Source organism: Sebastes umbrosus, chromosome 8 (genome assembly GCF_015220745.1).
Source record: "Sebastes umbrosus isolate fSebUmb1 chromosome 8, fSebUmb1.pri, whole genome shotgun sequence".
In the NCBI taxonomy this organism is placed as follows: domain Eukaryota; kingdom Metazoa; phylum Chordata; class Actinopteri; order Perciformes; family Sebastidae; genus Sebastes; species Sebastes umbrosus.
The window spans coordinates 3,163,497-3,177,852 of record NC_051276.1 but is presented as its reverse complement, the minus strand read 5'-3'; the positions used below and the strand labels follow the sequence as shown (position 1 = coordinate 3,177,852).

Sequence of the window (14,356 nt, the reverse complement as noted above, 5' to 3'; positions counted from 1 at the left end):
GTTGGTTTTAAGTGTTGTTATTTTGACACACTTCTCTCCACCACTCATGCACATAAGAATTCAATATATATGGCAATATGGTGCATCCACAACGTAAATACAGTGTACCAATGTAGTGATAATGAGATCTTATTATGTCGATTTTTTTACGATGAAGAAGAATAATAAGCACAAATATTTCAGCTCAGTGCTCTCCTCAGTGTGCAGGCTCGGTTTGCAGTGTGAGTATCTGAAGATGGCATGTAAATGTGTGGTGAGTTTAAACAAGGCTTCATTGTGTTTGTATGTTATCTTAAGTATCTTCAGACCGGTGAATAGATTACTGAAGAGGAGTCACACAGCCGTGCACTTGTGCATGTTAAACTGACACATTCGCCCTCCTGTCAGGCACCTTTCACAACATGAATTCATTAAATTGCATGTGTCATATAGTTTATGTTGTGACACGTGCACTGGTTCACTGTGTCACCAACACCTCCTCCTCCTCTGACAGACTGTTTATTGTGTTATTACGTGACGTCTACTGAAAAACTGGTTAAACACAGCGGAGGCTTTCCTACAGTATGACTCCATTAGCTCAGGAGTGGACAGCACTAGACGTGCAATTCTGTGTTGAATGCTATGAATGTATCACATGTACTGTAGAAAGAGTTACATATGCATTAGTCCTATATAGATATAGATAATGTAACTGCTAAATTATTCAAATGTACTCCACATGTACAGTAGTATAATACTGCTGTCAGATTTATGATTTACGGTATGTACAGCAGGGCTGTCAGTCGATTCAAATATTTTTTGTATCTGTTCGAAATGTACCGTAAAGGGAGATTTGTCAAGTATTTGATACTTTTATCAACACGGGAGTGGACAAATATGCTGCTTTATGCAAATGTATTCGTATATTTATTATTGGAAATCAATTAACAACACAAAACAATGACAAATATTGTCCAGAAACCCTCACAGGTACTGCATTTAGCTCAAATCATAACATGGCAAACTGTAGCCCAACAGGCAACAACAGCTGTCAATGTGTCAGTGTGTTGACTTCACTATGACTTGCCCCAAACTGCATGTGATTATCATAAAGTGGGCATGTCTGTAAAGGGGAGACTCGTGGGTACCCATAGAACCCATTTTCATCCACATGTCTTATTGGTACCAATGGATTTCTTACGTTTCCTCTAGTTTCATATGATACCAGTATCTTCACTCCAGCTTTAAAACTGAGCCCGCTACAACCTAAAAATTGCAAGTTAAATGGTGTTAAAATACATTTGCGTTAACGCATTATTATTAATGCGGCAGTAGGCAGAATGTTTTCGGCATCATTGGGCAAAAAATTCCATAATAAACTTTCAGCATATTGTAATTCAAGTGTTCTGAGAGAAAACTAGACAGATGCCATTAGGAGCACCGGAGGATACAGAGGCACATGATTCTTTTCAGATTACTGTACCTGTCTCATGCACTACTGTCAGGATATTGTACATTTGCTCCAATGTACAATGTGCTGCTTTAACTTTGACAGCCCTAATAATAATAATACCTTATTCTATTGTTACATGTGACTTACTATATATATATATATATGTATATATATATTTCAGGTTCTCTGGATCAGTTTAACAATGCTGCAAAGATCAAAAGTGCTTATATAATTCCTCTTCTCTTCTCATTGTGTGTAAATGACACTGACCAGCTCTATGCAAACTTATTTTTGGATCATCTCTGACTCACCACTTTTAGTACAGTCAGAAAATGTAGAAAATGCTATTGTCCAGCCCTATACTGCATGGGGTTTGTTTAAACCTACCGTATGTCCACTACATGTAAAACGTGCTGAGGCCAAAGTTGATTTGAATACAATGATTTGCATAAGGGCAGCTATGTCTGATCACCATTATTACACAGTCCCATCAGTGGTGTGTGTGGTGCAGCAGCGATGGGCAAGAGTGCAGGCGGCTGCCACAGCTTTCTGCATTACATGTTTGATTATGAAACACCAAAAACACTTGTTATTCCCCATCTAGGGGTAGGATTTGTCTTCAGATTCACCCAGTTTCTGGTGTTGCTGTATGTGGTGGGGTAAGTCAAAAAATGATGGGTTTGGTCAAATGTGGATGTAAAGCTAAACTAGTCATGACTGTTGTAGTGAGCTGTTTGGTGATTTGATTGCATTGTTAATAAACCTGCAGGTATGTGTGCGTGGTGCAGAAGGCCTACCAGGAGACAGACTCTGTCATCAGCAGCGTCACCACCAAAGTCAAAGGTTTTGCCTTCACCAACACATCTGACTCCGACCCCCGGCTTTGGGATGTGGCTGATTATGTAATCCCGTCTCAGGTGTTTAAACATACATTTCATCTTTATTACAAAATCACAAACTTAATGACCACTTCCTGTATTGACTCATCATCCTTTTGTATATGACCTGGCAAATCTACACAGCTTATTCTACTATTTCATTGCCTTGTGACATGTGTGCTTCTCCTCTGTCTAACAGGGCGATAATTCATTTTTTATTTTAACCAATGTGGTTTTCACCCCCGGTCAAACTCAGTCACGTTGTCCTGAGGTGAGTCACTGATGCTAACTTATATTATATTCCTTCTAAGACGATTTAATGGTGAACATTGTGTGTTGATTCACAACGTGTCATTAGACTTTAGGCTGATTTCTAGTGTATCTTTAAGGGTTGCAACTAATGATTATTTTCAATTACTGTCAATTACAAATTACAAATCCCAAGGAATTGATTTAGAATTTATCTTAATATGTCAGAAACTAATTTAAAAAATGTTCATCACAAGTTTGGTACAGGGCGTCTTTAGGGGGAGATAGCAGGTCAGCAGTAGATGTCACGTAGACGTGGTGTACATTCTGAAAGCTGATGATTCATTTGATGTGCAGCTCAGCACTGTGTGTCAAGTTGTTCTAGTTATAAATCAGAAATAAACATGAATTAATTCATTAATTCATTAAGATAAATTGTGAAAGTGTATAAGGTTTTATCACATGATGATAGAAGTATATGATGCTTATCCTCATGCTCTATTATGTCTCATGAGTTGTTGCAGCAATTTTTGGGTTGATACCATTTGTTACACCGATTTGGTGCTAACTTTAACCATTTTTTACCACTGGAGAATTGATAACAATTATCAATAATCTCTCCAAAATACCACATTAAGACACCAAGATATTGAAGAACACCATAGAAAAAGCCATGCTGTGATTTGGTATTAAAAGCTTTTGAGATTTCTGCAACAACTGCATTTTTCAGTGGATGAGGAGCACTTCTATTGTGTAAACTGCTCAGAAACCCCCTTATTGTCAATCTAGATAGGAAAGCCATCCATCCTCTGAATGCTCTAGGTCTCTAGTTTGTGGTTGTACAGTTTCATGAGGCTCTGATTATCTTAGAGGTCACCACAGGTCATTCTATACAGTGAGGTTACATTTTTAAAAATGGTCTCATTATAATGAAATGGCTACTATGGGGACTAACATCATCACACATGAATACAGTTGGGCTCATTGGATCCACAAGAGTCTCAGCTTTACAGTGACACCCAATTTATGTAATTCAAGACTGTTTAGGGACCCCAGAATGCAGAAATATTCAAATACACCATTTTAGTATAGGTGGAAATAACACATTTATACTGCATTAAAAAAACTGCATGTGATTATCATAAAGTGGGCATGTCTGTAAAGAGGAGACTCGTGGGTACCCATAGAACCCATTTTCATTCTCATATCTGGAGGTCAGAGGTCAAAGGACCCCTTTGAAAATGGCCATGCCAGTTTTTCCTCGCCAAACTTTTGCGCAAGTTTGGAGCGTTATTTAGCCTGCCCCGACAAGCTAGTATGACGTGGTTGGTACCAATGGATTTCTTAGGTTTTTCTAGTTTCATCAGCGACGTACATGAAACCTGAAACCTGCCTTGGCGGAGGTCTGCGCTCTCCGATTCCACTTCTAGTTTCATACGATATCCGTACCTTCACTGTAGCTCTAAAACTGAACCTGCTACAGCCTCTGAAAGACAGTAAAGTTGATCACCTACGATCCCTTGGGTCTCACTTATAATTAGATGATGTAATCTTCACTTTTGGAAAAGCTAGAACCAGCAAATGTTTGGTTGGGCATGCTAGCAGTGTAGCTCTAGAGATGAAAATACCTCAACAACTATTGAATGGATTGCTGTAAAAAAAATCCTGGTGCCCAGACAATGAATCTTGATGACTTTGGTAACCACATATTTATTGCATTGGATGGAAATAATGAAAGTCAATGGTAAAGCACTAATGATGAAATGTTATAGAAAAATCCTAGAAGCTAAGGTCAGGGCCATGATGGGGACTCCTGTTCAGCTTACTTAAACACCAAGCTGCTCAGGCCAACAGCTTTACTAAAGAGGCCTTCTGATATCGATGTACACTTTGCCTCATATACTAACAGGGTTCACTGGTGATTTCTCTCCTACAGCTTCCAAACCCATCAACTACTTGTGTGGATGACTGTGACTGCATCGAGGGACACAGTGATCCTCGAGGCAACGGTAGGCCCGTCCTCACTGGGTGGCATCACGTTAAAACATGTTAATACATTAGCTGTAAATGATGTGATAGCATACAGCAAACACCACCCTGACATTGATTTCCCACTCAGGTATACAGACAGGGCTGTGTGAGAACTATTCCACCACTGTCCGGACCTGTGAAGTGTTCTCATGGTGTCCTCTTGAAATAGACACTAAGCTGCCCGAGTAAGAATAATAGATGCAATGTTATAGTATTTATACGTTATTATAGTAAATGGCTTGACATGTTGTTTCCCCACAGACATGCACTGCTGGATGCATCAGAGAACTTCACTGTATTGATCAAAAACAGCATCACATACCCCAAGTTCAACTTTCACAGGTCAGTGTTTCTGAGTGTAACAGAACGGCTCAGTTTATGCAAACATACTGTTTTATAGTGTGCCGTCATGTCAAATGTTCGTCTTCCTTCGTCCCCCAGAAGAAACATACGATCACATGTTAACTCCTCATACCTGCAGAGGTGTGAATTCAATCGTGCAACAGACCCCGACTGCCCCATATTCCGCCTCAAACACATCGTTTCAGAGGCTGGAGAGGAATTTCAAGACATGGCTGTGAAGGTTCACCCAGAATTAAATATGACACTAATCTTTCTAAATTTTCTTTACTTTATAGTTTACAGTAACAGTTTACAGTTTGATTAAAGTGTCTACACTTGTACAGAGTTGGATAATGAATGAGTTGTGTGTTTATAAAGGGTGGTGTCCTCGGTATTATTATTGACTGGAGCTGTGACCTGGACTGGTGGGCAGGGAAATGTTACCCCAAGTACAGCTTCCGAAGGCTGGACAGCAAACATCCTGTCAATAATGTGGCTCCAGGATACAACTTCAGGTGAAACCATTTTTTTAAAAAAACTCTTATTGACAAATGGATTAAGCTGGGAAATACATAATAAAAAAAAGCCCCCACTGCTTTTAGGTTTGCAAAATACTACAAGACCCAAGATGGAGAGGAAACGAGAACCATGATCAAAGCATACGGGATCCGGTTTGACGTCATTGTGTTTGGAACTGTGAGGCCAGAATGAATCTCAAAATTGCAATGACTTCATCATCAAAATGCGTCTTTGCTTTGACAATACCTGGGGGGTTCTTTTCTCTCGCAGGCAGGAAAATTTGGAATTGCACCAACCATAGTGAACTTGGGTGCAGCCTTATCATTCCTCAGTTTGGTGAGTAGACATGTTCACGTTCATTTTTTAACGCATTAACGCAACATGTGATTTTTAGGTTGAGTTTAGGGCTCAGTTTTAAAGCCAGGGTGAAAATACTAGACTAGAAACTAGAAAAACCTAAGGAGTCCTTTGGTACCAACCACGTCATACTAGCTTGTCGCGAAGGAGGTTAAATAACGTTCTAAAGTCAGCCTAAATTTTGGCGAGGAAAACGGTCCTGGCCATTTTCAAAGGGGTCCCTTGACCTCTGACCTCCAGATATGTGAATGTAAATGGGTTCTATGGGTACCCTCGAGTCTCCCCTTTACAGATGTGCCCACTTTATGATAATCACATGCAGTTTGGGGCAAGTCATAGTCAAGTCAGCACACTGACACACTGACAGCTGTTGTTGCCTGTTGGGCTGCAGTTTGCCATGTTATGATTTAAGCATATTGTTTTATGCTAAATGCAGTACCTGTGAGGGTTTCTGGACAATATTTGTCATTGTTTTGTGTTGTTAAATGATTTCCAATTAATAAATATATACATACATTTGCATAAAGCAAGGATATTTGCCCACTCCCATGTTGATAAGAGGATTAGATACTTGACAAATCTCCCTAAAAAATGTGCAATGAATTTGTGATGAATTGCGATTAACTATGGACACTCATAAGATTAATCGCAATTGAATATTTGAATCGAATGAGAAGCCCTAGATGTGATTAAAAGAAAAGCTCTTTTTTTTTTTTTTTTTTGAAAAAGCAATGATACAAAGGATTTGAGTGTTTTCCTGCAGGTCCCCCTGGTTTGTGACTGGTTTATGGTGACATGCATGAGAAAAAGAGATCTTTACATCAAACAGAAAGTCACATATCTGAGTGAGGATGCAGGCACTGACTAAGTAAGTGACCGATCCTTTAGTTTCACATTTTACATTCCTCAATGCTTATAGTGTTGAGTAAAAATATTTGACTTTTGGGGGTTGATCTGTTTCTTTCTATTTTTATAATACAGGTGTCAATGAGCACCAGCTACGGAACCCAGTAACATGGTCACATCAACATTTTTCTGATCTGAACAAAAAGAAAAGACATGAAAATAGATATCTTCCACATCATTTGAATTCTTCAATAAAACTGGTTAAATGTGTAAATGTAAAGGATGAGTATATATATATATTTTTTTTTATATACAATATTTTTTATTGAATTTTACATATAGACATATATACATATATTCACATACAGACAGACTAACAATATTAATAATTAAATTATACAATGAAATGTTTAGGCAGAATTTCAAAGAGAGACATGACATTTCATATATTTCACATATCTAACAAAGAAAACAAATAAGATAAAAGATAAGACAAAATAAATAAATACCTCAAAGAAGAAGAACAAAAAAACAAAACAAAAAAACCCCACAACAACACACAACAGTTTCAACAACAGCACTCAGCAGCAGGGGTCCCAGCAGCAGTTTCAATGTGACTGTGCCCCTTGACGTCCAAGAAACTCCAACAAAGGTTTCCAAACATTTTCAAATTCTGCTGCTTTTCCTCTGGTTATGTATGTAAGTGTCTCCAGTATGACACAAGATGCCATCTCCCTCACCCATACATGTATCCAAGGTAAATCCATTTTTCTCCAAGACAAAGCTATCCTTCTATATACATATTTTTAATGAAATTACCTTCTGGTCTCATATCTAGTCTCACATGTTAGAGATGAGTCTCCCACACCGCACGGGGGCAGCATCATTATAAGAGACAACATGACCGAACCAACACAAGAAGCTTCTTCTCAGTCAAGGCCTATAGAAAGGAGGCTAGATCACGCGTCATATCTAAGGGGTATAGCACATGCGCAGTAAAATCTCGCCGAAGTTGAGCCAATCGAAACGCACGACCGCAGCTTCAGTTACACTGCGCATGCGTCATACCCCACACCCAAGACTAGTGACCTAGCCTCCTTTCCATAGGCCTTGTTCTCAGTCTGCTAGCAAACAACAGAGCAGTGGAGCAGAGCCTCTTGCATAGAGGCATCGTCACAACAACTTTGTAAAGAAAAAAAATATTTCTTACTTGTATCCCCTGTTAGTTTAGTTCACTAATAAGTGTATGTGGAGCAGCGGTGAGCGTGGAGGAGCTCGTCTCGGACCTGGAGCACACTAGTTAGCATCAGCACTGTTAGCCTCACAGCTAACCTGCAGCTGGTCTCTGCTAGCTAGCTTCCATGAATGAAGCAACCCGACCCCGGCTGCTAACATGCTGTAAACACCACTGAGCAGCTGGTCTGCAGTTAGCTAGTCGGCCGCTCGTCTAAGAAGGAATCCAACAGAATGACAGGTGAGCGACACACCTGATGATGCCAACTATTACATACATACGAGTTGAGCTAGCTTAGCTTAGCGTTGTTGTTCTGATAGCAGCCTCAGTTTACATGTTAAAGAGTAACTAATGATGACCACCACGGGTTTCCTCAGAGGATGCCGTCCTGCTGAATGTGCCTGTGATTCGGCAGCTGTACCACTGGGACTGTGGCTTAGCCTGCTCCAGGATGGTCCTCAAGTAAGTGATCACTAAAGTTCTAAAAGCTTCTAAAATCATCATCGTTTTTGCATAATGTCATAACAATGTAATAATGTCATAATGTAATGCTCTGAATAACTACTTTCATCACCATACAGATGGTGTTGAAGTTGTACTAACTTGTAACATGATTGTAACATGTATGGTGAAAGCTCAATCAATATTAGTGATCATGAGCTACTCTCTCTAAAAGCCAGAAGAAGGGAAGTAAGTCTCAACCTTTTGATGTCATCAGGTTTTACGTCTGGAGCTGCTCCATAGGTAATGAATGGGAGACTGATTTTGTGGACCCACAGAATATTTGTTTTCTTTTTTTATACCCAAATGAGTTTTATTCTATAGTAGTGCTCTCAGTTGTGAAACAGAAAATGTACCCATATATTCAGGACACCCCCCTGGGTGCTCTCAGTACTCTCAGTGTCATCTAGAACATCTTTCTCTATTCATTGTCTATAGAGGAGATCCACAATTTATACATCAGACCGGCACATACGGGTACTTCGTAAAAAATCAAAGCCGCGCCCCCTTTTGGGGGAAAGAAAACCGACGATCTCCTAGACTTCAATGCAATTTGACGAATGTTTGGATTGTAATTCTGACAAATTTGTATGCATTCATTTGTTGTTATACAAACATTTGTTTCATACACGTCTAATAATTATTTTGTGACCTTGCCTCAACCTGAGCGTTCGCGATACCTTAATAAATTAAGCCCTTCAGTCTTCCCCCGTCCAACACAGTGGCCAGATATTGCTTATCCAGACTTCTCTACATATTTGATTGAATCCCGTTCTGCTAAGTGTTGTCTGTAAATAACCAACGTGTTAAAAGCCAACTGTTTGATCTATAGGCTGAGATTTAGTTGGAGATGACAGTCTGATGCAGCTATAACGTTAATGTATGACTGTATTACTGCAGCAGAGGAACAAATCGGAGATCAGCGTTTTGGGATTTATTGTTGGTGCTACCAACTACACAGCAACTCTTCTTCGGCGTAGCGTTATTACTATTTACCGGTTTGTTTAAAGTAGAAGTTTGGAGACATGTTTCAACTTCTTCTGTTTACTCTGTTACCGTCTACGAGGGACACAAGATTGTTTTCCCCCAAAAGGGGGCGTGGTCATGCGAGCCCACTCTGGATGACATATTGCTGGTCTGATGTATACCCTATATGACATTTCAAGTTTGAGTTTTAGCACTGTAGTTTTGGGATTTGGGAGAGAGTTGTTCGTGTTTACTAATATTTTTTGGACTGTCTTAGACCAAAGGAATAACGTGTATGAATTTTGACAATGGGCGTAATTCCCCTTTAACTGTCCAATCTCGCAGGTACCTTCATCCAGTCAGTGACGAGGAGTTTCAGAGAGCATGCTGGGATCTCAAGCTGACAGAAAGTGTGTGGACTATTGACCTGGCCTACCTCATGTGCCATTTAGGAATCAAACACTGCTTTTGCACGCAGACTCTGGGTGTTGATAAGGGCTTCAGGAATCAGGTACTTTGCTGAGTCTAAGCTGTCAGTACTGTCCAACCAGTTTTGATTGTTTTTAGTTCTCTGTGTGTGACAGTGTATTTGTTGTCTTTTGGTATGCAGTCCTTCTACAAGAAACACTTTGATACAGAAGAAGACAGAGTGAATGAGCTCTTCCTCAAAGCAGAGAGCAATAGTGTGGTGGTGAAGAAATGGTGAGTTTTCTGTTAATAAATAATATTCAGTTGGACAAGCCACCAGCTTTTGCCTTAGACAAAGTAAACCTAACACCTGACATGTATTTTGTGGATGTTTTCTCATAGCTCTGTGACGGTTCAGGAAATCCAGTCTCATCTGGAGCAGGGCCACGTTGCTATAGTGCTGGTCAACGCCGTGGTCTTGACATGTGAACTCTGCTCCTCGCCCGTCAAGTACTGCTGCTTCCTGCCTGTGGGCCAGAAGTGTTTCTGCAGGAAGCCGGAGTACCAGGGTCATTTTGTGGTAATGTGCGGCTTCAACAGGACCACTGGCTGTGTTTTCTACAACAACCCTGCGTATTCTGACCGTGAGTAATGTCATTTGTTCAAAGCACAAGCAGAATGTGGCATAACTGTATTTGAAAATACAGAAAACAGTTACAGTATCAATGGATTGCAGCGGAAAACTGTCTTTCTGAAAACAGTCTAAAATAGATTTAATGTCAGAGATTTTAAATATAATGCCAAGAGACGGTGTCAGAAGTTACATCAGGACTCGGATCCCCTGTTGCTCTTTTTGCCACCATAAGGGATTTAGTTCCTTTTAGGTAAAAATAGAGCTGGAAAAATTAGTGGATGAATCGACATGTTGATTTATAGAAAATAATCACCAACACTTCTGATACTCGTTTAATAGTAAGAGTCATTTCTCAAGCAAAAATGTCCCACGTGCAGTTTTCCAGCTTCTCAAATGTAAGGATTTGCGGCTTTTCATAATTAATAATAATTAGATAACAGTTTGACTTTGGGACTGTTGGTCAGACAAAACGTAAAATATGAAGTCTTCACCCCTGGGCTCTGACAACTTGACTAAGCCGATAAATAAATAAAAAAATAATCAAACATTTATGAAAATGATTGTTAATTGTAGCCTTAGATTAAAGGACCAGTGTGTAGCATTTAGGGGGATCTATTGGCAGAAATGGAATATAATATTAATAAGTAAACAAGTAAGTAAACACATGGCTAATACAGCCGACGTTGTGATGTAATATTACATGAATGTCAGTAGTAATATCCTACATATTCGTGAATTCGGGTACATTTTTATTAACATCTAAATAAAAGGTTATTGTACCAGCGGTCCCTGGGGACCTCCATGCCGCAGACACCGCCGCCTTTTCCAGACAACAGCGGCGTACAGAGCTTCAGAGAGACGACAGTATTATAATAATGCACTTTGCGTGCCCAGTCTGATAGTCTCTAGATATGTAGCCTATAGATAAGATATATTTTAATAAAGAACAGTTGTACCAATAGAATACAGTAGAACACAGAAGCCGCTTCCATGCCGCGAGGCAGATAACGCCTCGCGTCTGCCTGTCTATTAACATGAGGAACGCAGAGATCCCGCAGATCCAAGCGTGACATCAGATGAGTATGCGGTCCTTAATGTGATCCAGGACACATTCGCGTACACACTGCTAAAAGAATGTGGCCATATGTCGCCCAGACCACCTCAGAATGTGGTCTGAGCATTCGGATCTCAATGCGTCTTGAGTGCGTTCACAAGCTGTGAAGCTTGTCAAGCTGTCCACTTGTGATCGGATCACTCATGACGCATGTTAATGCCAGATCTGAACAAGGCCATTGTGACACGGGAGGACACACAGACAGATGCTGCCACGCTGCTAGAGGGGCTAACAATGGGAGAAAGACAATTAGCTGATTCTTGAACTACTATAATCCTCTAACTGCTACTGTAGTAACAAGTTATATGTATGTGTGTGTGTGTGTCTGTGTGTGTGTGATTCAGGAGTGTGCTGCACCAGCATCAGTAACTTTGAGGAGGCTCGGCGGAGCTATGGGACAGACGAAGATATCCTGTTGATCTTTAAGGAGAGTTGATGGACGTCGATGATGGGTTTGGATTTCACTCTTCCTCAGCTCATCGTTGTAGTGACCTGATGCTTGCCCGGTGGACAGTCTTGGACTAGCGGCTCCCCCCGTTGTCGCAGATCGCCAGGGCCGTCCTCTCCGGTGCTAATAAGCCCAACTGCTCACATGACTGCTGCACATTCGCCGCTCTTATTCCCTCTTCACACAGTCAATACCACTCGATCATTGAAGGATTAACAGCCGGGAGTTTCAATAAGTTTTATTTTTTTAATCCACTTCTTTGAGATTAGTCCAAATGAATTTTACCGTGTCTTTATTGAATTTTAATGACCGATATTGGAGCTATTGAAATCTCACGCTGTGAGTAATTCAGACTTGTTGAAACTACAGTGGATGAAATGTGGGAATCATGACACAGAATAGGAATTACCCGGAAATAGTGTGCACATAATTCAGGGCAGATAATGACAACGTTTTAGTATATCCAATTTATTTGTCCTGTCCAGTGTTGACGTCCTGAAGAGCATCACCTCCACTTGCCTTTAAAAAAAAAAGAAAAATCCTCCTAACTCACCTCTCCGTCGCTTTTTATTCTGATGATTCTATCAACAGGGAATACAGGAAGTAGTTGTGTTTTGAGAGCCTCAGGTAATTAATGCCCTAAAGTGTGACATGTGCATTAAATGACAGCAAGTTCAATGCAATACTCCATAGTGTGTCTATGGAACTCAATCTGCCTGCAGAAGAACATGGACAATGGATTGGCATACTGACACTTGAACTCACCTGTTTCATTCACTTCACTGGGAAAAAAAACAGCTCAACGTGTTGTGTTTTAGTGTCGTGGCGACATGCTGGATAGACGGATCCATCGGACGGTTGTCTTGACCGCGTGGCAGATCAAAGGTGTCATTTTGGACTCACGTTCTCTGTGGAAAGTGGTGAAGACTAGGTCATTTCCTCATGGTCACACTTTTATTCTTTAATTTAGGAATTATGTATTAAGTTTTTGCACTACACTTTTCAAAGCAGACATAATTATGTGTTATTTAAATTAAAAAAATATGAAATTGCTGTTCTTGAATCTATGAAGTGATTTTTTTCCTGGTTGTGCTTTTTGGTAATAACAAACGGCACTGTTTAAACCACAAACTTTATTTTTTTTATTAAACATAAAGCTGCATTTATTATATGCCAGGGGTTATAATATATATATATAGGCCGGAGATTTAGGGAATATAATCTGATCTACGCTCTCTTTTCATATGTGAGTTATTAATATGATATTAGCCAGCTAGTTAAGCCTCATCTGGCTTAATCGTGAACGACATAATCTTAAACACCTGCACTCTCATTTTTTGAAGCTGAGGAACCAAATGTATCTTTCCTAAAGCATATTGTAATTATGAAATAACCTAAAATGTCCTATAGGTTATAAGCACTTTAATTAATTAAATACTAATAATAATGTATAATTGTCATAATAAAATGGTAGTAAATATTGTAATGTAAGGTCACCAAGCTGCAACAAAGGTGCAACAAAGCTAACTGGACAGAGGGATCTGTCATGCCAACTCAGTCCTGAGAGGACATTATCAGTACAAATAGCCTTGATGCTCTCATTTAAATTGATTATTATATCAACATTTTTCTATTGGTGCCTCCTAAGAAGACAATATTTCTCATATCTGAAAATAAGTTAATGTGGTATCCATCTTAAAAAGTCTAAAAGAAAAGTCATTATGCAGATAATTGTTAATGAACCTGCATTTCAGCAGGTTTGAGCTTAAAGAGATTGTTCCTCTCACTGATGAAAGGTTGAATTGATAAGTGATACAACTAGAGCTGTCAATCGATTAAAATATTTAATCGGGATTAATTGCATGAATGTCCTTAGTTAATCGCAAATTGTACACACATTTTTTATCTTTTCAAAATGTACCTTAAAGGGACTATTTGTAACTTTCAGAAATGCTTAACAGCGACACCTGTGGCCGTGAAATCAACGAAAGTCAGCGTCGGGCTCGCGCTTGCTCGCTCTAAATATACCTGAACGAGCATCGCTCAAAACAGTGAGGCGACAAACGTCAGCTAAAACCACAATATCACTTTATATTTCAGGTGCTTGGCAGTAATGTTAGCTGACCAGACGAAGGAACATGATTTAGATCTGATCTTAGTGTAGGCTTTTACTGCCTCAGCGCAGGCTGATGCAGCGAGGCTCTGCAGTGTGTCTCCCTGCTCTCTCCGCCCGCAGCCGGAGAGAGCAGGGAGACACCGGCACCCGGTAGGTAACGAGACGATAACGTTACTAGCTGAGGAGCTCCGTCACTTCACAAGACACGGGAAACCTCTGTTGGTCTGGAGGAGCTGCAGCATTTATTTCTGCACAAACGTCCACTGTACATTCACTAGATA

At 40.0% G+C, this 14,356-nt stretch overlaps 2 protein-coding genes across 2 annotated transcripts; both read left to right on the top strand.

Moving 5' to 3' along the window:
- The first annotated feature begins 1,944 nt into the window (after nucleotides 1-1,944).
- p2rx4b (purinergic receptor P2X, ligand-gated ion channel, 4b) lies at nucleotides 1,945-6,883 on the top strand. Its single transcript, XM_037778456.1, has 12 exons — nucleotides 1,945-2,091; nucleotides 2,202-2,349; nucleotides 2,510-2,581; nucleotides 4,496-4,568; nucleotides 4,679-4,775; nucleotides 4,852-4,932; nucleotides 5,032-5,173; nucleotides 5,311-5,447; nucleotides 5,535-5,628; nucleotides 5,722-5,787; nucleotides 6,572-6,676; nucleotides 6,790-6,883. Exons 1-11 carry the CDS (start codon nucleotides 1,949-1,951, stop codon nucleotides 6,674-6,676), a joined length of 1,158 nt encoding a protein of 385 aa, XP_037634384.1. The 5' UTR covers nucleotides 1,945-1,948; the 3' UTR covers nucleotides 6,790-6,883.
- Nucleotides 6,884-7,739: 856 nt separating this feature from the next.
- gucd1 (guanylyl cyclase domain containing 1) lies at nucleotides 7,740-13,019 on the top strand. Its single transcript, XM_037778841.1, has 6 exons — nucleotides 7,740-8,128; nucleotides 8,266-8,350; nucleotides 9,701-9,866; nucleotides 9,966-10,057; nucleotides 10,166-10,407; nucleotides 11,856-13,019. Exons 1-6 carry the CDS (start codon nucleotides 8,122-8,124, stop codon nucleotides 11,945-11,947), a joined length of 684 nt encoding a protein of 227 aa, XP_037634769.1. The 5' UTR covers nucleotides 7,740-8,121; the 3' UTR covers nucleotides 11,948-13,019.
- Nucleotides 13,020-14,356: the final 1,337 nt, after the last annotated feature.

Excerpts from the sequence above, each read along its gene's own strand:
- gucd1 (XM_037778841.1), top strand. Across the intron at positions 9,867-9,965 it reads ATAAGGGCTTCAGGAATCAG|TCCTTCTACAAGAAACACTT; the intron begins GTACTTTGCTGA and ends TTTGGTATGCAG. Across the intron at positions 10,408-11,855 it reads CAACCCTGCGTATTCTGACC|GAGTGTGCTGCACCAGCATC; the intron begins GTGAGTAATGTC and ends TGTGTGATTCAG.
- p2rx4b (XM_037778456.1), top strand. The coding sequence starts at position 1,949 with ATGGGCAAGAGTGCAGGCGGCTGCCACAGCTTTCTGCATTACATGTTT. Across the intron at positions 4,569-4,678 it reads CAGTGATCCTCGAGGCAACG|GTATACAGACAGGGCTGTGT; the intron begins GTAGGCCCGTCC and ends TTTCCCACTCAG. Across the intron at positions 5,174-5,310 it reads TTCAAGACATGGCTGTGAAG|GGTGGTGTCCTCGGTATTAT; the intron begins GTTCACCCAGAA and ends GTGTTTATAAAG.